The sequence below is a fragment of the Macrosteles quadrilineatus genome, unplaced genomic scaffold (assembly GCF_028750875.1).
Source record: "Macrosteles quadrilineatus isolate MER2022 unplaced genomic scaffold, UCM_ALF_1.0 Scaffold_7__1_contigs__length_78375512, whole genome shotgun sequence".
NCBI lineage: Eukaryota > Metazoa > Arthropoda > Insecta > Hemiptera > Cicadellidae > Macrosteles > Macrosteles quadrilineatus.
The window spans coordinates 42,145,944-42,170,718 of record NW_026542600.1 but is presented as its reverse complement, the minus strand read 5'-3'; the positions used below and the strand labels follow the sequence as shown (position 1 = coordinate 42,170,718).

At 36.2% G+C, this 24,775-nt stretch overlaps 1 protein-coding gene across 3 annotated transcripts in view; it reads left to right on the top strand.

Annotated features, from left to right (window-relative positions):
* The window catches only part of LOC128998514 (talin-2), a 131,338-nt gene that overhangs the window by 61,635 nt on the left and 44,928 nt on the right, over positions 1 to 24,775 (top strand). For all 3 annotated transcript variants that reach the window (XM_054424683.1, XM_054424684.1, XM_054424685.1), the window contains exons 14-30: positions 7,118 to 7,261; positions 7,929 to 8,037; positions 8,988 to 9,193; positions 10,750 to 10,864; positions 12,688 to 12,839; positions 14,119 to 14,312; positions 15,235 to 15,400; positions 16,543 to 16,773; positions 17,599 to 17,826; positions 18,617 to 18,883; positions 19,666 to 19,859; positions 20,090 to 20,213; positions 20,642 to 20,862; positions 22,080 to 22,292; positions 22,529 to 22,719; positions 23,606 to 23,865; positions 24,360 to 24,522. In XM_054424683.1, coding sequence (XP_054280658.1) covers positions 7,118 to 7,261; positions 7,929 to 8,037; positions 8,988 to 9,193; positions 10,750 to 10,864; positions 12,688 to 12,839; positions 14,119 to 14,312; positions 15,235 to 15,400; positions 16,543 to 16,773; positions 17,599 to 17,826; positions 18,617 to 18,883; positions 19,666 to 19,859; positions 20,090 to 20,213; positions 20,642 to 20,862; positions 22,080 to 22,292; positions 22,529 to 22,719; positions 23,606 to 23,865; positions 24,360 to 24,522 — 3,178 coding nt within the window. The remainder of the gene's footprint in view (positions 1 to 7,117; positions 7,262 to 7,928; positions 8,038 to 8,987; positions 9,194 to 10,749; positions 10,865 to 12,687; positions 12,840 to 14,118; positions 14,313 to 15,234; positions 15,401 to 16,542; positions 16,774 to 17,598; positions 17,827 to 18,616; positions 18,884 to 19,665; positions 19,860 to 20,089; positions 20,214 to 20,641; positions 20,863 to 22,079; positions 22,293 to 22,528; positions 22,720 to 23,605; positions 23,866 to 24,359; positions 24,523 to 24,775) is intronic.

Here is a 24,775-nt window from a genome sequence, read left to right as displayed (position 1 = left end):
TTGTTTGCATCATTTTTTTTTTTCGTTATGCAAGCCTACTCGGTCTCAAATTATGTCATTGCATGTTCTGTATCTTGTCTTGTATTGTTAGATGTGGCTGTTTAAGGCCTAAATGTTTTTTTAGTTTCCTGTATTTTTTATTGTGTTGAAGGTACTTTATGCAATCTAAATCTTATGAACTAGATAGTGATTTTGCTACCCTCATTGTAACCTAATCAATTTATATATAGGCCCTCCTAAATAATTAGGTCTAGGCCTGGGTCTTTTGATTCTTTGGAAGAGCTTTAAAATACTAAGAAAATTGGATTGAGCCTGAGATAAACTAATGATTGATATGTGTGGATGTTAACTTTGTAAATGAAAAGAAAATAATCTTACTCTGTGATAATCCAAATATTAGTTTCAGAAAAAAACTTTACAAGAGTTGTATCCATCTTATAATTAGTTTTGAAGCTGATAAAAAAAGATGCTCTTTGCCATTACTTCATCATAACCTCCAGTTTTTCATTGCGTCTGCTGTGAGCAGCTGGCAACTACACTGTCTTCGTACTGAATGCTTTTATATGTTTTTAAACATTTAAAAACAACTAGATATTGTGTTGGTTAGAAATAATTTAACCAGTTGTGTGAAATCATCTTATCAATAAATGTTTCAAACATGTTTATTCCTAAAAACTCTTATCCTAATTTCGAAACCACTTTATCATGGCTATTCAAAGCATATCAGTGTAAAATAGGTAAAGCCTTTATCGTAACTGTGATTTCTCTTGACACAATCCTCGTAGTAGTAAAAGGTTTTGTTTTAATAATGTGTGGTACAGTAATTGTTGTTAGAAAACCATGAATGTAGGATACTATCCATTTTCATAGTAATGTCAATGTATTAAAGTTAAAAATAATGGTTTAAATACATTTCTGAGAAGAAAACCGCAAAAATACGGGTAGCCGCGTACCGTACCGATTTTGTACCGAGAACCGAGGTACAAAATATTGTACCGTACCGAACCGTACGGACCTTAAATTTTCTGTACCGCAGACCCCTACATCTTAGTTTTCAATAATATAGTTAATTTTCGGTTTGACTTTTATTCAGTATGGTATACATACATACATCTTTCACGGTCTCCAATAAATTGTGAACATGTCTATGTTCATGACGAAATCTTGAACAGCTGCAGTCACGGCCGTGAAAATCTTCCAAGATTATGTCAAACTCGTGAACATCTTACACAGTCACAGATATTGGCAGATAGGGCATTCAGTTCACTACGCTGAGCTTAGTGTTGTTACAGTATTCTTTAGTTCTATTTTCTTTTAAATTAATGTTGTACCAGCAAGAAGGCTAAAAATGTCTTTTAATTTGTATAGTTACTACTGTCATCTGCTTACATTGTAGTTTTGCAGGAATTACCCAGTTGGTCTGGTAGGTCGTTAGGGTGAAGTCGTAGGATTCATTTATATTTTATGTTTTGTAAATACAATCCGAGTATTGAGTTTGAAACCTTGATTTAAAGGTGTGAACATTCTTCTACTTTCTTTTGGTTTGGATGGCATGTTTTCTGTAAGTTGTGATGTTGTGACAGACTTGACAACAGAGTTTTGTATTTGTTCGGTGTTGTTGTTGTATATCCTGTTGTTTGATCTTAATGATGTAGGTTAGGTGTTACTTAAAAGTTGGTTGTTATAGTCTTGTGGTGTCAAGAGTTCCTCGAGCTTTACATTGTCTTATCATCTTGACGACTGCCCCCATAACTAAAATTGTTTATTGATTGGTCTGTGTTTTGGCATATCCCACCATACCTCCTTTCCTGTCATTCTTCTTTACAAAACCGCACTACCATTGAATATCCTTAAATCAAATGATCTCTTATATTTCTTGGGTAAGGCCATAAGAACCTGTGTGTGTGTCTTGTTTATAAAATGTGCCAGTTTGTCAGTCATTTTTGCCAGCCAATTGATGTTTTGACGACCTATCATAGGTTTGCATCCTTGGTCACTTGTTTTTCAGTGTATTCTTGGTTTCTGCTTTTCTGTCAGTTTTGTGTTTCTTGAAAAATGAGTTGCAGAAAGTAGTCAATTCCTGTTTTTTGTTCTTCTTTTAACGGCCATCTTTGGTTTAAAAAATATCCCTGTCATGTTTTCATTGCTTTATTGTTGGCGATTTTGAAAGGAGCAGTGTTTTGTACTTACTTTTTCATTTGTGTATTGTAGAAGCCTGAGTTTAGGGTTTAAACTTAAATATATTAGTTAAAAAATCTTGTAGGTTTTCTGGACTTCCTAACTTTTTGCTGTTATTCTTGGTTTGAAATCAATTTGCTGTCAAGCCTGAGCTAAACTGTTGCTTTTACGAGTCTGTTTTGTGTCAGGGATGACAGCCTCCCCCACTTCTCCTTAAATATTCAATGATTTTTATAAGATAGGCCCTAGGGTTAAACAATCTTTTGGAACCATCTTTTACAAAAATTATTATGAAAACCTGGTTCCATGATTTTGTTACATAAATTTAAGTTATTGAATTTTAAACTAGGCACAGCTGTATTAATTTCCAAACATTTTATGTGATTGGATATTTTAGTTTTTATTATTGTTGGTACAAATAAATTATCCTTGGATTCTATTTTGTATATAGGGAGTGGCTGGCCTATTGGTTAGTCTGCGGGATTCCTGTCCTGGAGGGTTGGGCTTCTCTTCCTTAAAAACCACACAGTAATTAATTTTGTATATGATAAAAAGCTTTCAATGGTTCATTCCTTTCAGACCTCCTGTATTTTTGTTCGTTCACCCGTTAAAAAACGTCAGTAAAAAAAATGTTCACAAGAAAACTGCTATAACCTGATTACAATATTAAAAATCCATCCCAAAAAATAGAATTTGGTATTCAATTCTTCCTAGTTCTTCCCCCTGTTTTGTAAGATATGAGGCAGTAAGCAAAGTTTGACAAGCCAACCTAGTGGTTGGTCAAAGCAAAAGTAGAAGCAATGAATGTTCATTTTTATTGTGTTGTACATCAAAACCCACCTCTCACACATAGCTAGCTAGATCTGTGTTAGTTGACACCCTTGCACTCTTAGTTCATGTATTTTCCCACAACAGCATGTCATGCAATTGTAATATGCCGATATATTTCTCATTGTCGTGTATTCAGAGTTTAACTTGTGTTCTATGATTTTAAACCTATGTTCTTGTATAGATAGGTGATTATTTAAAGTTGCCTAAACCCTTGCCAGAGGATTTAAAGAACTTAATTAATGACAGAATAATTAGGAAGCAGCTGTCATTTGTTTATACCCCTTATAGCTATGAGAGCTTATAAGATTAACTGAAATTGGCGTATTTTGAATCCTAAAATGATCGCTATTCCTTTTTTACTGTTACTCGTTGAAATCCTTTCAAAGTTAAGCAATTAAAATACACCTAGCAATTAATTTTGATCTTAGTATATTTTTCGATGGTACATTTCATAGTGTTAAATTTGAACATAAAAAATAAAAACTTAGAATAAAAAGAAAATAATCACAATCCTTGTAGCTTAACAAAATCAAAGAAAACAGGTGCCATGCAAACCTAGAAATCATCATTTTCCACTTTAGAGTAAGAGACAAAAATAGTCTCAATTAAAATTTTTGGCGCTTGAATACTAAATTATTTGTGTATTTCTATTCATTTTTCCATGAGTCAACTATAATACAGGGTGCGGCAAAAAAACCGAACCATTTTCTGCAGCGCACTGTTCAGCGACAGGTCGTCTGAGGGTGGTGGGAGTAGGCTCGTTGGAAAGCCTATACAATGCCATTTTTTCTAGTCATAGAGCAGTGGTCGTATGAGCTACGCGTGGTTGTTATCGAGTCGTTTTTTAAAAGTAATGATTTAATCATTGCAACTCAGTGGCAGTTCCGTGCTTTTATTCAATTAGGTCGACATAGAGAGGTTCCGTCGTGATTATCTGTATTGATGGTTACAAAATTATACAGATTATTTTTTTAATCCATAGGGATGAAAATTAACCTCAAAATTCGTATAACTGAGCGGTCAGACATGTTCAAGGCAGCCGCTTGTTTTCGCGCGGGCCTACAAGGACTGTTTTCCACAGCAGCACAAACTCTATCGAATGTTTTTTGTCTGGCGTACGATCTGACTGTGGAAGGCCTGTCAGCTTCCTTTCAACGCAGAAGCCGTTATCCTAAAGTAAGTAACACACCGCATTATTGTGCTACGCAACGGAATTTCTCCATCTCGCCTTAATTGAAAGAATACATGAAACTGCCGCTGAGTAGCAATGAATGAATTCACTATTTAATAAAAACTACTCCATAACAACCGCACTAGCTCAGGCAACCACTGCTCTATGACTACAAAAAATGGCATTGTGTAGGCTTTCCAACGAGCCTACTCCCACCACTCTCGGACGACCTGTCTCTGAACAGTGATCTGCAGAAAATAGATCGGTTTTTCTGCCGCACCCTGTATTTAGGAAATGACTTTGGTATTGATAAATCACTACAAGTTAGCAAAATTTAGCAAGTTAGCAAAGTTTGAGAGGATTGCTACCTCAAACCTTAAACATTAATATATCTCCACATCAAAAGTGACGTACTATTTTTCCACTTATGCTTAAAGCCAAGATTTGGTAAAAACTAAAGGTAAAAATAAATTATGTTTATACATACAGTCAATAATATAGTAATTGTTCCAGCTAATTAAATCGGAAAATACAGTTAACAGGTGTTGACTGAGTTAAATACAGGATAATTAAGGTTGGTACGATTCCAAGTCTGTGATTAAGAAACCTTTTGGTAAATATAATAATAATATAAATTTGCTAGAACATATTCTACATACAAAAATGTTGTAAATATTGGATATATTCTATTCAGACCCAAACACACGCCCCAAAAATTGAAATCGTCATATATGGTCGTTCCCTGTATCTGATTTGGTTTATTAGCTTTTTTTGTTATAGATATATTCAACCAGATCACTATTATTATATTCAAGCTTTTCTTGGAAATATGGAAGATATTTTGTCTAAAAATCCAAACAATAATTAACTTCCTTATCAACCATATTCCTGTTTCTCTTATCCTTGGATCCTTAGTCTGCAGAAGGGGTGAGGCAGTGTGTTTGATTTCTTAATTTTAGACTGTTAAACATACTTTATTTGTTTCATGCTGCTTTAGACGATGACAACTTCTTGTGGAGCAGAGTAGGTACAGAAACCTCTTGCTTCTTTTATCTTTTCAAAGCTATACTTACCATTTGCTAGTCTTCATTAAACTGTTGCAAATGTTGCTGATTTACTTAGAAAGGCTTTTGAATAAGTGAAGAGTTATGATAATCTTAATATTTTGTATGACTTCAACAAAGCAGAAGAAACCTTAGCTGTGAACAACAATAATATACGTCACTTACTTTAGAGATTGTGTAGAGAATATGTGTTGGTATTCTGTTTCTAGGTGTATGGATACGATATACACTGCATGCTTGCAGATTACATCCACCTACAAATAAGGCATCAAATTAATTGATTCCCAATGCCTGTTAAGAGTAACACAATTTTAAGGATTTTATTTCCTAAAAGTCTACTTGTAAAATTAAACTTTTATTTTACATTTTAGTTATTTCTTCACTCGATTTTGAAAATCTAAACAATAGTGTTATTGGCAACTTCCAAAAACTACTACAGTAGACCTCCTCTTAACCGACCTCGTGTAATCGGATTATCCGCCTTCGATCGTAAAATAATACAGTTTGTTTTAACCGACCTTGCTTTGAGAGCAGTTCGGTTTAACCGCCGCTTTCTAGGAATCTCGGCATTTCCGCTCCCACACTGGGCGATGAGAACTGAACCATACGCTTATCTCCACAGGATATGACTAAGAATAAGTTATTTTGTATTGATCACAAAAAATATAGCATAGCCAATTGTCAGTTTGTCATAATCGGTGTAGCGCGAGCACATCTGATCAGATTTGTTATCCGTGCGGCAAATTTATAACATCATAAACTGCGTTTCAGTTTTGAGAACTAATTATCTTATCGCTGAGTAAACAAACAACGCAACTTGTAGGGAGGCCAGGGAAGGGGGGTTAACAACTCCAAGATCAAGATAGTTTTTGTGCCTCGAGCCTCCAGTGAGAGTCTATAAATAAACATCCTGTCTTGTAACAAAATGATTGCTTGTATCTTTAATTTTGACAAAAGGTTCTGTACTGTATTACGATGGATTTGGAAAGCATCAATTAATACATTACAGTACTAAAGTTATTAAAATAGGAATTTTTATTGACTCTTGCCTAGTATTATAATATATTCCACTGAAAGTAGGCCTATTTGACTTAACCGTGTTTTGTGTTTATTTGTGACTTTTCTATCAATACGAAAAAGGAGATAAGAGTAGTTTATTTTATAAATAATTCAAGTATGACTTCAAAATAATGATTTTATAATTCCAAATGGATAGCACTTCATTTTCATTATGTTATGATTTTAAGGATTGCCCGTTTTAACCGACCTTTTGAGTTATCCGACCTAGGTCCGGTCCCATTAGGGTCGGTTAAGAGGGGGTCTACAGTATTACTGAAATCAATCAAGTTTTTGTTCAAAACGTACACATAAATCTTACATGAATGTGTAATTACTCTCTAAGAGCTTTACATGAAATTGATAGTTAAACCAAATAAGCTATTGAAAACTAAAAAAAATGTGTTATTACAATTTTTTGGAGATTAATTGTTTCTATATTTTGCTTACTTTTGATGCTGCCAGGTAGGAGATGGATAAATTGTATGCCATATTTTTATTTTTCATGCTTTTTAATCTCAATTTTATTTATATCTTGCATTATATCATGAACACATTGCTGTCACTGTCATTTCATTAATTATAGTTTGCAATATTTTTCCCGACATCTTTTACAATATATTTTAAATTACCAAATCCATACAACTTATATAAATAACTAATTTATCCTGAATCCAAAACGTGTCATTTCATGTCGTATTTTGTCACAAATAACGATAATTATTCTTTTGACTCCATTCAACACAACATCAATATTATCAAAGGCACTAAAGAGTAACGATTTAATACGTGTACTGTACATTTTTGGTGATTACAGGTACAACAGAGTCAAGTTACAAGTGTTTTGTCTGAGCCACAGAGAGCACTGCTGTCTACGATCACCGCAGGTCACCAAGTGATCACAACGATTGAGAAAGAATTAATCACCAGAGCTGAGATACCAGAACTAGGCACTGACCCTGTAAGAATCACTCTTGTTTGAAAAACCTAAGTTATCTAATAATTAATTGTACTGGCCGATCCTGATACAGCAGATATGGGGCCTATAGGTTGTCGAAAAAGAATTCCCGGTTACCGAAGGTACAAACTTAATGGGATCAATATCCTTCAACATTTTAGGTTTTCCCTAAAATATTGCCCAAGAATAGGCCTAATGTTATTCATTGGCAGACTATTGTGGTTGTTGGAATTAACCTATCCACTCCACCTAACTCAATTTTTGCAGGGTAAATTAGATTTTTTCTTTTTTAAATTACTAGTAAGTACAGTTGTTTTTGTATGGAAAACTGTGTGAAAAATATGTCCTGTCATTTATATGATGTAGCGACATGTAATTCAACAAATTAAATTCATCAGTAAATAAATATAAGCTAAATAAATCAGAAATAAATATAAAAAATCTATACTAAGATGATATAATAACATTTTTTATTTTACACTATTCAGGCAATTGAATATTTTTTGTCTCTTAGAATTATTATGTAAAAATAAAAGTAAGTAATAACAAATAGTTTCACTTCAATGTTTATTATTTGTTACTGAAGATCTCCCTACATGTATATTTTAAGGATATGTTTATGCACCACATTATATGTTTTAGGTATTAACTCATACATGAATTATTTCAGGCATCGCTAAAATGGAAAGAGACAACTTTGGACACCAACAAGCAGAATGTGAGCTCCCAGTTGGCTGCCATGAACGCTGCCACTGCTCAAGTCGTCACTCTCACCTCAGGTAGGATTTTGAATAATGAGATTTTTAGGAGGATTCTAAGAAGTTTACAGTTTTTTGCACCCTGTAACAGTCATCTATAATCTAAACGTAAACACTTAGTGCTTAGTGCTTTTATTTTGGACTGCCTAAAAACTTAAGATTTTAGAGCAGTTATATAATATACTAACGCATCCAGTTAGCTCCTGAATAAGTTGTTGGAAATCCCAATGATTCTACATAAAAAAAAATCTGTGATGCTATTACAAAATTTTCTTGACAGTTAAGATAGTAGATTAATTAAAAGAAACCAATAAATGGTAAAAAACCAATAAAACATACATGTAAACATCAAAAAAAAAATTTAAGATCATTAGTTCAAGTACAAATATTATGATTCTTTTCCCCTGACGATTGTTCAAAAATAAGATACCTACCAGAACACCTCCGATCCCTGATTATTTTGGATAATCATCTTTCTACCGTGTGTGTTTCCTTGATATATGACTCTTCATAATAATATTAAAATGCATGTTGTTAGAAGTAACTTTGACTTTCATACACTTGGATGATATTCAAATTCAAAACTTCTTTATTTGTTTCATGAACAGCAATACAATAAATAGTGTCACAGCTCCTTAATCTAACTCAGTACATTGCATTGAATTGTTCAGTTATGAAATTTGCAGTTATGTAGCATCAGAATTCACATCAATTAAATCGTACAACTCTTCAAGAGAGTAAAATGCATTTCTGATCAAAAAAATTGTGTTAATTATATCTAAATACTCTGCTTAAAAAAGCTTGAGGTACAAACTTGATCTATAAGCTTAACTTGAGCTCACCTCGATAAAAAACATCTAAGGAACATAGGCACATAAATTTACTTTTGATGAAACTTAAACCAATTAAATACTAATCTGATACTGTAAATGGTAGTAGGATGTATACTGTTTTACCGTTGTTTCGCGCAGGGTCAGTGGACGAGGTAGACCACACGGCCGTAGGTGCCGCAATCACAACCATCACCAGCAATCTGCCGGAGATGTCGCGAGGTGTCCGCATGCTTGCAGCACTCATGGACGATGAAGACAACGGAGACAAACTTCTGGATGCAGCACGCAAGTTGTGCACTGCCTTCAGTGACCTCCTACGTGCAGCCGAGCCTGAGACCAAAGAGGTAGGAATGTCTACTAGACTAGAATATCAATTGTTGCTATAGTTAAATTTTCATGCCAATCATTCTTATTTTTCGGGGAGCGAGCTGGCATAGTGGTTAGAGCGCGGGACTTCAGTCCCTGAGGTCCCGGGTTCGATCCCCGCCAAGTCACCAACGGAATTTATCTAAGTGATAATGCCGCATCCCTAAGTCTAGTCTGAAGTAATGTGAAAATCAATCCCAGGCTCGTGCATAGCGTCCTAGGACAAAAAAAAATCATTCTTATTTGGCAACTTAATTGATTTATTAAAGTACTTGGTTTGTTTACAAAAAAAGTGTAGACAATACTGATATATTTGCAATCATGAAATCAAATATGGTAATATTACTGTAAAATGACAAAATGGTAGTATTTTGTATAAATTTGACAACTTGACAGATATTGAGTAGCAATTTTTACTGTCTTTGTACTGAAGAAATATTTTTAGTTCTAATTTTACAAAATATTTATAATAGGTACCTTAACTTGTAACTGTAGTTCTAGTTACAATATTATTTTACCCTCCCCTCAAGCTATGATACCTTATACCTATTAAATGCTTTAAATGTTTAAATGAATTTCAATGAGTTATGATAATCAAATAAATAATTGATTAATAGCTCACAAGTATTCATATTACAGTAGAACCTCTTTAATCCGAACCCCTGTAATCCGAACGTCCACTAATCCGAACGCCTCATTGCTGTACTCTATATACAGAACAGTAGTTCTTTATTGTATACTGTATTTATTGATTTACACACCGTAATTATTTCTATTGTAATGTACAGTACTGTTTATTCCCTGTGTTTACTACTGTATTAAATAAGCACTGTATTTTACTTTATAAAGCATTTTTCACTTTTCCCTAGCTATTGTTATATAAAAACAACAATATGTTCTGTAATCCGAACTATTCACTAGTCCGAACTACCCCCGGTCCCAATTAGTTTGGATTAAAGAGGTTTTACTGTAGTTCACATTAAATTGTGTAAAGTTTAATATCTATGATCTATCCATGCACTAGTCCATGCCCAGTAATCTGGATTTGGACTTCATAGTCTATTTAAATTAGTTTTTTGTCACTAGGTGTGTTGTCTAGTCCAGTTGTGTCACTTTGTCTTTGTAGTAAAGTTGTTTTTGTAAACATAAATACTCTAATTGTATTTTGTATTATTATTCAACGGAATTCACAATATCTCTCACGAAATATGTTCATGACCTCTCCACGATCACGGTAGACGATGATGACGATGCCACTATGTACTCAAGTTTTTCCTATTTCCCTCATTTCCAGGAACTTTCAATAATCCAACACTAGCCTAGTTACAATATGGGGCCCGGATTAGTGATAGTGTACTGTATTATTGAACAACCAAGTTAATGAAATGTTGTATATAACATCTATGTGCACAAGAATCCCTGCCCTTATGCCGCAAACAATTTCTGTGCAATACACATTTAGTCATATCTTTTGCAATACAAGATTTTTTCAGTTCATACATTCCATGATTTAAAGTTTTTGTGTATGTTCTAGCCAAGACAGTCACTGCTAAATGCTGCCAGCCGAGTCGGCGAAGCCTCTCACAGAGTTCTGACAACAATCGGAGATGAGGATCAAGAAACTCGTGAGATGCAAGATACTCTTCTAGGTGAGTTGTCCTCGCTAAAATGTTACGATGTGTTATTCTTGGAATTTGTAAAAAAAGATAGCAAATATTTTTAATATGCTTATGATTTTAAAAGCATATTAAAATCATTAGAATGTGGGTCAGACCACTATTTAATATTAGTAAAAGTAAAGCAGCACACAGCGGTAGAAAAGAGGAAAAACTCTAGTCAGGTAGAAAGATGGGAAATCAGAAAACTGAAGAAAAAAGAGGATGTGGATGAGTTCCGTCTGAAGTTGGAAAATCGGTTCAGAGTCCTAGAAGACACAGAGAATACTTTGGAAAACAACTGGGATACTTTTAAAACGATAGTGCCAGAAACTACAAAAGAAGTATGTGGAAAAGCAAAGAGACCGAAAAAGAAGCCATGGTTCGACGACGAATGTCAACACAAAATAAAAGAAAGAAAAGATCTCAAAGAAATCTGGTTAGCAAATCCAAATGATGGAAATAAGAGAAGATATACCGATGCCTGTAAAGAGACGACTAGACTTCTGAGGTTTAAAAAAAGGCAATATGTAAATAGTCTTCTAGAGAAAGCACAAAACGAAAGTGATAAGAATCCTAGGAGTTTCTATAAGACAGTCAAACTATTTAGTGGAGGATATAATCCCAATTCTTATGGTGTTAAGAAAAATGAAGAAATTGTCACTGAGAAATCCAAAGTGTTAGATATCTGGAAAGATTATTTTCAAGATTTACTAAATGGAGATGAAGGCAGTGAGGGAGTGAATGCTCCAAAATACATGAAGATTCAACCAAACATTGAAGCACCGACTGTAGAAGAAGTACAGGAAACTATTAAGAATATGAAAAACAACAAAGCCCCTGGAGACGACGGAATAAGTGCTGAAATATTGAAAGCTGGAGGACCTGAGCTATCAAAAAGGCTACATAAATTAATATTACAAGTATGGAAGGAAGAAAATGTACCGGAAGATTGGAGAAATGCAATAATAATCCCAATCCACAAAAAGGGTGATAAATGGGACCCAAATAACTACCGAGGAATATCATTACTAAGTACTTCCTATAAGGTAAAGTCCAAGATACTCCAGAAGAGACTTGAGGAATACACAGAGGAAATAATTGAAGAGCATTGAGGTTTTCAAAGGGGCAGGTCCACAACAGATCAAATATTCATTCTTAAGGAAGCAATAGCTAAATATTGGGACTTTGGTAAATCTTTCTATGGCCTACTTATTGATTTTAGCAAAGCGTATGATAGCATTCATAGGGAAAAAATTTGGTATAGAATGGAAAGTTTTGGAATCCCAAATAAACTAATAAAATTGGCTACTTTAATTGTTAATGGCTCTAAGAGCAAATGGCCATGGGAGTAAGAGTAAGTAAGTATGCTTATGATTTTATCACTAAAATGATCCATCTTAATTCGAACTATCAATATTAGTTACACCTCAGAAAAACAGCTGTCTTCAATTCATGCGTTGGTGGCCTAAAGTAACTCTTTTTTAATTTTACAAGTTTCTGCCCCTCCTAGGCCACATGCCCCGCCCAGGGTTAATAACAGTATCATTTGTTTGTATATAATATCAAAGCAAAAGGGAAACCATTTAAAGAGTTAATTTTTAAAGATGAAAAATGTACAAAATTTATGCTTTGTTAATTTTTAAGCTTAAATAATGGTGCGATAAGACAAAAAGTATAGTTCATCACACGGACCCAAAGTGTATTGTTGAACCTCGCTCGTTTTCATTCTTTGCTCAATTAAACTTGAGCTCACTTGTCACTTTAGATATTTTGATAGTAAATAATGCATTGAAGGTTATGTTTGTATGTTGCAGGGCTAGCCAAGGGAGTAGCTAACACAACTGCAGCGCTGGTATTGAGGGCCAAGTCAGTGGCAGGCACTATGCCTCAAGACCAACAGAACACTGTCATCACAGCTGCGACTCAGTGTGCCTTGGCTACTTCTCAGTTAGTAGCTTGTGCCAAGGTAAACATCAGATGCCCCTTACTCTACTTACCCTTGTATTAACCCGAATCCAACAAGTTACCTCTAGACTATTCTGTCTTCCATCATGCAAACATCCCATCCAAGTTTCCTTGAGTCTTCAACCACTTGGTCATTCCATTTTAATCTCGGTCTTCTTATTGGGCGCCTCTCTTCTAGTTGCCATCTCCATACTCTTCTCATCTCTGTGTTTTCCTCCCTTTTACGTGACCTAGCCATATAATTCTCCTTCTTATCCCTCCTACAATTTTAGTATTCTTCAAACTCCGTATTTAAAATTGTATTACAATTGTAAAATTAGGTTCTCTAGAGCAGGTTTTGTCAATATCTGTCCCTTAGACAATGCACAAGTGAACTGGCTATATTACCTTGTATATTCTAATTGTTGTAAACCTTGGTTGGAGATTAATGCTCAGTAAATTTGATAAGATCCCGTAACATCTATAAACTACATTCAACCTAATTTGTATTTCCTCTTCTACGAGGTACGTATTGAAAGAAACATCCATTTCCATTTTCTCTGGTGGAAATGCTGCTATCGTATGCATAGCCAATATCTGTCTGTTAATATGGATTAAACAACTCAATTTTGAGCTCTCTTTTGTATTACACACTTTTTAGCAACTGTTTATAATGGCTGTATTAATGAGAAATCCGCTTCAAACTGTAAAATCGGCGGACTGTAAAATTAGGTCTGTAATTGGTTTTTTACCGCAAGAAAAGTTAAACCAGTTGACTTTCAATGACAAATCTGCGAGTTTTACGATGAGCGATTCAATGGTGAGACAATAGGTAAATAGGTTTGACAGTTCAAAGAAGGATATGATCAAGTGCACGTTGATAAAGAAGGTGGACGTCTATCTGTAGTTAACGATAAACTGGTTCATGCAGTTAATCAGAAGATTGGACCCACATTCACTGAACTTGTGCACTCTTTTTATATTCTAATTTTTTACTTTTGATTCTCAACCCACATTTTCACCAGCTTATTAATAAAATCTTACCATCTGTTTTGGATACTAAACAATGATCCTGATAACTCTAAAATCTTTTAATTCTCTTATAGGAGTCTTCTTAGTAACCTATTGACTTTCTTTTACAAAAAGAAAAAAATAAAGGTTGAGAATTCAATTTTTGTTGATTTTACTCAGTGTTGGGTTTTGTAACTCCAAGAAACCAACACTCAAGGATCTAACAAAGACTAATAAGTCGTCTAAACAAAATATCATAAAGCTGTAAACATAACCTCTAATGTTAACAGGTAGTTGCTCCCACCCTCCATAGTCCTGCCTGTCAGCAACAGCTGATGTCTGCAGTGAGGGAAGTGGCTCGCTCCGTCGAAGCTCTCGTCCAGATTTGCAACGAGAGCTGTCAAGATGAACACCTTCTCAAGGAACTGAGCAAAGCGGCAGCAGAAGTTACTCGCACGCTTAACCAACTCCTTAACCACATCAAGTAAGGACCTATATTTTTTTTAATGAGTAATATTTTTTTACTCAATCGAGTAATTACTTATGCAATGAGCTGGGTAAGTTCGGTTTGACTATTTTATTATAGTAATGTTATTAACAGGCCTACTTCCTACAATAATACAAGCCATCCCCAATCCATTTTCCTGAAGTATTTTTAAAATCTGATATTTTAGGGTAGGCATTTGATCATTACTTTGTAGGTTTGAGAAAGCTTGATAGAGAACTCTGATATATATATTTAAAATTTCAAGTTATATTTGTAGAACTAGGTTTAGATTAATAACATTAACAACTTAATAACAAAATAACAAGCTGGTTGCAAAAATAATAGCACTAGAAACTAAAAGCAAATAATTTATCAGATTACATCTTTAATTTTCTGTCTTAAAAATATTTGCTTTCCTGTCCTATCTCATCATTTCTTGACCTCCACCTTGGTTGTGATTTTTGTCTTGTCATGTCCCAATTTTTATGGTTCATACCTTACTTACTTCTTCTTTCATTTATTTCCATTTTTCCTAAAACAATCCACTAACTATCAAGTGTAAAAATGATCCAATTACTAAAAAACTACTAATACAGTAATAAAAATTATAAATATAGACTGCTGCTGACTTGAATTTGAGGTGAGTTAACCAATATAGAACCTATCATTTTCTTGATCCAAAAGATGTAAACTTGAGACTGATCTATCTATTCTTTAAATGTGTCATGCTCCTTGGTATTGTCAACAGACAAATATCTTATTAGTGTATCTTTTCTTCATGGATAATAACATTTTGCTTCTTAATTAAGTTATTTGAAGGTAAAAGTCCGTAAAACGACCTAATCTAAGCTGTATTACGGAGACAGGTTTTCCTTTATTTGATGTAGGTCAGTTTATAATTTCCTGCTCCATGTTTCAGACTGAGTGGAAGAGAGAGGGCCAGAGAAAGTGTTCAGGAGAGTTCTGTGGAGACCATCCTGGTAGCGACAGATCGTTTGTTTGCCTCTCAAGGTGATGCTGGTGAGATGGTTCGTCAGGCCAGAGTGTTAGGTCAAGCCACTGCCCAACTGGTACAGGCAATCAAGGTGATTATCATCAGCTAAACCTTATCTTTCTTACATCTAAAGGTCGTTTACGACACAAAAAACTTCTACGTGTGTCGTAAAGGCTAATCATGTGAGTTGCTTACACTACTTTACCTACGACCATTTTTTAATTACTCTTTAAGAAGATCCAAATTTATAAAATTCAAGTCTCACGGTGCTTAATCAAGACACAACATAATTATTACAAACTAAATTCATGTAAAAGATTTTTTGTCTTTAAGCCTCGTCCACACATGGCGATTTGTCTGCGGAAACATTGTCTGCCGACTGTCTCCGGAGTGTTGCTATTTTGTCTCCAGTATGTCGGCCGACTATCGGCAGACAAATATCGGTGTTTCTGGAGACAAAAAAAAGTGTTTTCTGTTTCCCGGTCGAATGGGAAACACAGAGACAAGAGACAAAACTTTTGTCTCTGGTCTGCATGTGTGGACGTGTCTGGAGACAGGAGACTGGAAACAAGCCGAAGGTGTTCAACATTCAGCCCATATAGTTAGACTGCAAAGCGGTAATATTACGATTTTTGGAATAAAAGAGCTGTATTGAGTTTCTTGAAAGTTTTGGAATTAGTTTTCAATGATTTATATCATTATATAACGTTTTATTGAATTGTTCATCTCTTCAAGTTGGAAATTGTAAGACAAACAAAGGCCAGCAAAATTTCAAAATCTTTAGAAGTCAACCTCGTGAAGGTCCTAAATCCTCCTCCTAATCTGAAGGTCTGATAGAAGAGTGTGACCATAGTACGAACCTTGCTCGAGAAAATGTTGGGTCCATCATCGTCTCTTCCTAGATTCATTAGGCCCATGGTTCAGAAAAATGAAGCCCGCACAAGATATAATTATGTCCTCCTCGGTCACCATACCAACAAACATGGAAACACTGGATGGCTAGTGTGGACGCAAAACACATCCGAAACTTGTATCTGAAACTGTGTTGACAGACTGTCTGCCGACTGTCCGCGCACAGTCGGCAGACAGTCGGCCGACTCAGTCTCCATGTGTGGACTAGGCTTTAGTATGGATTTGAACTGCTTGGTTTTGCACTGGTCTCTCTTAATAGATCTGTATCCAAACGAAGAATTTAAGAATTTATTATTGGATGTATGCTTTAAATGTTTGTAGGGTGAAGCAGACAAACAGCCTGATTCAGAGATTCAACGTAGACTGTTAGCTGCTGCCAAGGTGCTAGCAGAGGCTACAACACGTATGGTGGAAGCTGCACGCCAGTGCGCCAGTCACCCTCATGACACTGCACGCCAGCAGTATCTGCGCCACACTGTAGAGGAACTACGTGCAGCCACAACACTAGCAGCTACACCAGCCCTGCGCAAGACTCTGGTCACTAGGCTCCAGGTACAATAATCGAACATTATCCTGAAGGTCGTTGGTTATTGCAAAATATTTCTGGACAGGTTCTGAGAATCGATGTTTAAATGTGGGTATCAACAGGGTATGGCCCTCTTGACTGCTACGTGCCAAGGCATCGGGTAAATTTCGATTGTGAAACGGCGACAGCTACTGTCTTCGGTGAAGTGGCGGCCCCCTTTTCTCCTACATAGTTGGTGGAGGAGGGCGGCTGTCAGAATCACTTGTAACTCACCGTCTATAATGGCAATCCTTTTTTGTTCAATGGCTCGCAAAAAAAATTAATAGGAATGAAGGTATAGTAATTGGACCAAGCATTAACAAAGGCATATGTAATGCAATTTTTGCAGAATCACACATGTGTAGATTTTTTAAACTCATTTATATACGAAGGTGTAGACAAATTTTGCCTTTTGGAAACTCCCTAAACCACTTTATTTATGTACATATTAGTTAACGTGGGTGGCACTAAATGCGTCAACATCCATGAAAATCTCCCGCAGTTACGGTAGCCCGATAATCATCTCACCTGGTTTCGTAGTTGGCTGAACACTTTGAATAATAGCAGGTTCATTTTATGAGGGGGTAAGTTAGGTGAGTGTGATTCAATCGGTAGCACAATGAATTACAAATCCAAGGCAGCAATGTCGCGTTGTTCGTTTCCCACCAGTAATATTTATCACTACTGTTCATTTTTGTATCAAATTGGCTCACTCTCTGCTTTGCTTAATGTGTTTTGCGTACTTGCCTAAGGTTATGCGTGGCAAATACAGGGTTGTTACGTCTGTTTTTTTAATTAATGAATTATTCTAGGGAGCTGCAAAGCAAGCTGCAAGTGCAGCGACCCAGTGTATCTCGTCAGCGCAAGGTGTGGCAGCGCACAACACCAACAAGACCGCCCAAGATGAGCTGACAGTGGACTGCCGTAGCCTGGCAGAGCACATACCAGCACTGGTCCAGGGAGTCAAGGGAACCATCGCTCAACCAGACTCTGCCAATGCACAACTTCATCTCATCAGTGCCAGCCATCAGTTCTTGCAGGTAAACCTCCAACATAGTCTCAACTCATAGTCATTGTCTGGATCCAGGCAGACATTTTTTTACTTAACATATTTGTCAATAGAGGCAATAAGGATCACTAAAGACATTTGGTCTTTTAACATTTGTACATGCAGTGTTCGATTTGCATCGTAAGTACCGGTAAGTAAGAACAATGTTCAGGTACTTCTCTTTTGGAAAGATAACAATATATTGGCATAAATAGCCATATAAATGGGCACCAATCACATTAAATAGTTTACAGTTCCTAATTTTTTTTATAAATCAAGCACTGTTTACATGTCAGATTTTTCCTATTGAGTGCTATTGAGTGCTCAATAGGAAAAATTGAGGATAGTCTATGTATTTTAAAGAATTGTAAGAAAGGATATGTAGTGAATGCTTGGGAAGAATTGTATATTTATAAGGAAAAATGTAAAATAGAAATAAGTTGATTAATGAACAAGTAAATTTCGATTCCAGTTGTACATATGAAAATGTATTGGCCGGTCCTTCTGGTAGCCAATATGGTATAAGTAGGGACGCCATTCAAAATTCTTGTCATTCGCCTATTGGGTCTGATGATGATTGGAGTGTCCAATCGAAATCTATCACCACTTACCATCTTTTTTGTATATTTGCCGTCTTGTGAGTAACAGTATAAGCGTAAATATATGTTTTAGGTGTTATAAGACGCTTCATTTATTTACTTTACGTAAACTTATTAGTACAACAAATTTAGTGACTTTAGTTTATGATTATTTTAAACACTGACATATTGCCGATGTTTCAGCCGGGAAGTCGCGTGGTGTCGAGCTGCAGGGCAGTTGTGCCAACTGTGAAGGACCAAGCAGCAGTGATGCAACTGTCAGACTCCTCAACAGCTCTGGGAACTGCATTGAGTGAGCTGCGCTCTGCAGCAGACCGTGCCAAGGATGCTTGTGGCTCTGTACTAGAATTAGACGCAGCCACTGATATCGTCACTTCACTCAAGGACGAGACTGTACAACTACTCCATGCTGCGGAGAGAGGTCAACTTCGACCACTCCCTGGAGACACGGTAAATTTTTCTATTCATTGGAGCAAGTATTTTGAAGTGCGTAGTCAACTACAAAGTACAGTAAACTCCCTCCTATCCGGACTCCTCGGGACCTAGGCCAGTCCGGATAACGGGTTTTCCGGTTAAACCGATGTCCCCAAAAACTCGTTAAAACGGACCATTTAAATGCATACTGTATACAGTATTTGACTTAAACTTAGGAGAGCATTGTATTTACACACGTGAACACTGGTTTCAAATCTTTCCCACGAGAACAGTCGTTTCAGTACTACCCACTTCCTTCCAATCTAGTCCGGTTATTCCGATGTGCTAATAAAAATTGTCCGGTTAAAGAGATGTCATTTCCACCGAGTGTAGTGCGGTTAAACCAATGTCCGGTTAAAAGGTGTCCAGATAAGAGGGAGTCTACTGTAGTAGATTCTTTAAAAACATTGACACAGTTGATTAAAGATAGTGTGAGAACTACTATAGTGCAAATTATTGCTGGAAGTTTTAATTTTCTATTCATGGTAAAGAAAAGATTACAGCAGGGTGTCCAGCTAACCTGGGTACTAAGAATCGTTTAATTTCAATGACAAGGAAAGAGTGTGAATTTTGTATGGGATTATAAAATATTTTTCTTTTACTCCTGGAGATGGTATTATATTCAAGATACCAAAACCTTTCAAATAACGGTAGAAAATTTTAGCAACAATCTCTTAAATAACTTAAATAACATAACCAAAAATATCCCTAAAACAAAGGATATTATTTACTTAATGTCACTCTTGTATATTGTGTAGGTTGACTCAACCACAGTTGGAAGTGCAGCGAAGAACGTCAACTCTAACATCGCTCAGATGGTGAGTGCGGCGGCGCAAGGCAATGAGATGTACACGGCGCTGGCGGCACGAGACACGGCTCACTCCCTACGAGACCTGACCCACTCTGTCCGTGCCGTGGCTGCCTCGACACAGAACAGAGAAACTCAGCAGCGGTAAGAATTATTAACATTGATTTTATTATTTTTTTTTGCAATCTTGTATTTTTGACAAATATCCATAGGATAGTTACAATTTGTGTGAATACTATTATTGACTATGTTTACACTTTAAAGTATACATTTCTTTCACTTGTAAGAAGGCCTTCCTGACACTTCATAAAAGTGATTACAAAATGTGCTTCTCCACACGTTGGGTTCTTTGATTGAGGTTTCCTTTGTTACAGACTTGTTGTGACAACAGAAGAAGTTCTGGAAAGATCCTTGATTTTAATTGAAGAAGCCAGAAGAACCCTCCATGACCAGAACAACCTGGACTCCTTGACACAGGCTGCCAAGAAAGTTACACAGGTACTTAGAAATTTCTAGGTGCTACTTTATAAAAGTAGTAAAAACTTACCGTCTATAATGGCAATCCTTTTTTGTTCAATGTAACGCTGAAAACAGCAAATCCAAATGGGAATGAAGGCATAGTAGTTTGATTTAGAATTAATAAAGGCATTTTAATAACCTTATTAAATTCATGTACATGAAGATGTAAGGAAATTTGGCATGCAGATTTTGATTTCTGCAAACTCCCTAAACCACTTTATTTATGTCCATCTACTTTACTCCACACACAGCTGTAAACTGGCATTCAATTTCATTAGGAATTGACTCCCAGAAATCTAATTACAGAAACACTAAGTTAAATTTTCAAATAACACATTTCTGCTGTAAATTACCAGACAAATGCCAAACTTTATTGTTCTAGTTATATAGTCATGATTTTGTTCCAGTCCCTGAAGGATTGCATCAGTGCTTTGCCAGGGCAGCGTGCTGTGGACACTGCTATTGATTCCATCCATGCAGCGTCGGCAGCACTGGAGCGTGGAGAGTTCCCAGTCTCAGACAAGCCCTACGGTCAGTTGCAGGCTGAACTCAACACTGCAGCTGCTAGTGTCAGTGACGCTAGTACGGAGGTTGTATCTGCTGTGCGCAGCCCTCAGCATCTTGAAAGGTATGTCTAATCTTAGGCAGTTATGTTATAGCGTATAAAATTATATATATATGCTAGTAGATTTTTATGTTACGGCTGCAAACAAAATAGGTTTTACTTATTTTTTTGTGAAGAAACTGTTTCATCCATACAGGGTGGAAAAAAGTCCTGGGACTGTCAAATATTTCAAAAAATAATCAAGATAGATCTACAAAGCTTGGAACAAAGTTACTGGGCATTAAAATATATTTAACACATTAGACATTATTCAGTGATGTACTACACCCTCAGGGGCGGTTTAACCCAAAGTAAAGAAAAACGAACTGTAGTCGAGGACATCTGCTGTACATTTTTCCCTTTGTAAAATGAGTTTGACAAAAAAAATATTTCCCATTATAGCATATTTTAGCTTGAGTCATAAGAGCCACTTTATGACCTAATGATGAAATATAATATTTTTATACACTTGGTACAGTGATTGTGGGTCCAAAATATATCCAAAAAGAATTAGGGTAGACCTTTACATACATGCCTTTATTATACATAATTTAGTGTTTTTCTAACAAAACGCCACGGGTCATAATCTTGGCAAAACAAGATTCATCCTTTATGACAACATATATGATGTTTTTCCTACAGTTACCTAACAATGTACATGTTCTCTCAATGATTTGAGAAAGCAAAGTGGCCAATTCGCTCATCAGTGAGACAATGTTAACATTGTCTCACTCTAATTACTTTGTCTCACTCCAGATTTGCATCGTGAAGGCACGAAATAGTGAGCGCGTAACATGCAGTCAACGTCGTATGCGCGCGAAATACGTTGGCAGCACTGGCTGTAAATCAGCTGGTCAGCTGTTGTACTGTTGTATTTGTCACTTCGCATTAAATGTTATGTTAAAAGTTCACTTCTGTGTAAAAATAGGTTATGTTTCTTCACCAATTTATTTGTTTTATGGTAACTGTAGGAAAAGTATAATGTGCAACTCGAGTTCAAAGTACAATTGCCTCACTCGAGAAACCATTCCTCACTCGCCTACGGCTCGTGAGTAAGGATTTCTCTCGAGTGAGTCAATTGCTCACTTTTCTCACTAGTTGCACAAATAACTATTGTTTACTATTTTTAACTTTTTGAGTTTTTGTTTTTGACAAGATATATTTCTGGTCAATACTTAATGAAGCTAGCTTTAGCAAAACAATTTTCTGAGAGCCAGGTTAAATATTGTTGTACTCCCCAGGGCCTCAGGCAAGTTCGGACATGCTGTGGGAGACATCCTCGGTGTCGGTATGGAGATGGCAGGACAGACTAAGGACACAGAAGTGCGAGGTCAGATGGTTGTGTCCCTCAAGAATGTGTCAATGGTATCGTCCAAACTGCTAGTGACAGCCAAGCATGTAGCGGCTGACCCAGGGGCACCCAACGCCAAGAACCAGCTTGCCTCAGCTGCCAGGTACCACAGCCTGTTGTAGTTTTAAAAACTACATCTCTCAATAAACATTTGAAATTTTTTTTTGAAATTATTGCTTTCCAAAATTAACATGTTGACTACTGTCTTGTTGGTAAAATGACAAATAAATTATGTAAAAGTACCAAGAATCTTACACATTAATTTAAAATGTATTTGCGACCTACAGTTTTAAGAACCAAAAGAATAGGTTTTTAAAATGTTCACATATTTTGTTGTAGGGCAGTGACAGATAGTGTGAACTACTTGGTGGATGTTTGCACATCGGCTGCGCCAGGACAGAAAGAGTGTGACAACGCCATTAGAAACATCCAAGCCATGAGGCCTCTTCTGGACAACCCATCGGAACCCATCAGTGACGCATCTTACTTTGACTGTCTAGATACTGTCATGGACAAGTCCAAGAGCTTAGGTGAGAGTCGAATAAAGGTTGTCATGCCATTGACTAGGCATAGAGAGTAGGTGTGGACCCAACTGTGTTGTTGGCTTTTGATAATGTTTAAGAAGAGTGATATATCATCAGTACTGGTTCCTGACCAAAACCAATTTTTTGTTCTGGGTACTGGTGTACCGATGGTACCTAACTGAATAGTGCTCATTCTTTAAAGGAAGTAGCGTTTATTCCTATTTTTTTAAGGTGTACCTATATCTGCCACCCATAGTCACTATTTTAACAGCCCCCCTCTACCCACGGACACTTTTTGGAGAGTAGGAGAAATGGCATCGCCACTTGTTTGATGTCAGTGGCCACATCTTTGGTCAACATGTGTAATTTTGATTTAGTCTATGGAATTCGCCTTTAATTTTTTTAAAGACTGCCCTTTTGATATTTTATAACTTTGTTAAAAAATATTTTTGGGAATTTTTAATAACAAATATTGTATAGCAAGTTTCATAAAAATATCTCTAACATGTTTGAAACTATTTATTATTTTAAAAATTTGCAAAATGCCAGATTCCAGCTAGACTAAGCAGAAATTGAAAAATATTTCTGTAAAGCAGCTTCTGAGATGAGATAAACATGCAATAAGGGAGGGGAGATGAAGCTATGATAAAACAAACCTGGAAGAAACTGATGGTTGAAGATCCCTTGGGTGCCCCAAAAGAGACGGAAATATGAAGTAGTAAAATCAGTTTGTTTAGAGCTGATGAAAAAAAACACACTAGATCGGAGGAGGTGGAGGTAGTTTGTGAGACAAATACCTTTTTAGATATAAAAAGTAATGGGAGTAAGAGTAGATGTTAGTAAATTGACTTGGATTCTTGTGAAACGTGTTAGTAAACTAGTGTTTTTACAGGTGACGGAATGACAGGGATTGCTAACCACGCAAAGCGTTGTCAACACGAGCAGTTTGGGGAATCTGTGAGAGGTGTGAGTGACTCAATCTGCGGATTGGTAGAAGCAGCAGCGCAGGCAGCGTATCTGCTAGCAGTCAGTGAGCCTAGCAGTGTGGCTGCTAAGCAAGGACTGGTAGATCAGGCTCAGTTTGCTAGAGCCTACCAGGCTATCCAGGCAGCGTGCCAAACACTATCCTCCTCCACCAGTAATCAGCAGCAGGTTTGTCTTATCTTTAACTTTTTTTTTACATTGGCATAGCGTATCAGAAGACTGGTGTGAGACAAGGGAATGGCTTTTTCCAATTCCTTTTTTATGTGACTTTTGAAAAATCTCTTAAGCAGGTGAAGAAACAGCTAGGTATCAAGATAGAAAATAAGATGTCAGTAACTTTGCAGAATATATAGTTTTGATGGCAGAAAGCAAAGTCAAACACACGCTCCTTGAAGTGAAACTAAACACTAAACTAAACTAAAGACATGCCTGTTGATATTTTTTAAGGTAAATTGTTCTACTTAGCACATGGATCTACATAGTTTTAGGATGCAATGTCAATTCACAAAGAAAATAGTACTGGACTGTGGTTATCTCCCACCATCGAGGCAAAATAGTCTTGTAATTTCCTAACCTCCACCTTTGTGCCCCATGAAGTTATAAATGACTTTTGTCTTTCTCTCTGTAGGATATGACTTACTAAAATGACTGTTGTTTGTCAGGTGCTGTCAGCTGCTACCGTGATTGCCAAGCATACTAGCGCATTGTGCAACGCTTGTCGTGTAGCAAGCTCCAAAACAGCCAATCCGGTGGCCAAACGGCACTTTGTCCAGTCGGCCAAGGATGTCGCTAATTCTACTGCCAATTTGGTCAAAGAAATCAAAGGTATAATATTAATGATAGATTTTTTCCCTTTTAAAACATACTTCATGTATAAACATTGTCATTTGCTACTTGTACTATATGTATATTTAATAATCCATCTAAAAATTGAGTTTGTAAATGTCTTGTATTCAAAAGTGTCATTGAAATGTAGACATTTTGATGACTTTTTCCAACTCAAATTACAAATTAGGCTTTTAGGTCAGTAAAACCTTTCAATAGAGAACTGCAAAAAAACTTAAAAGCATGAATTTTT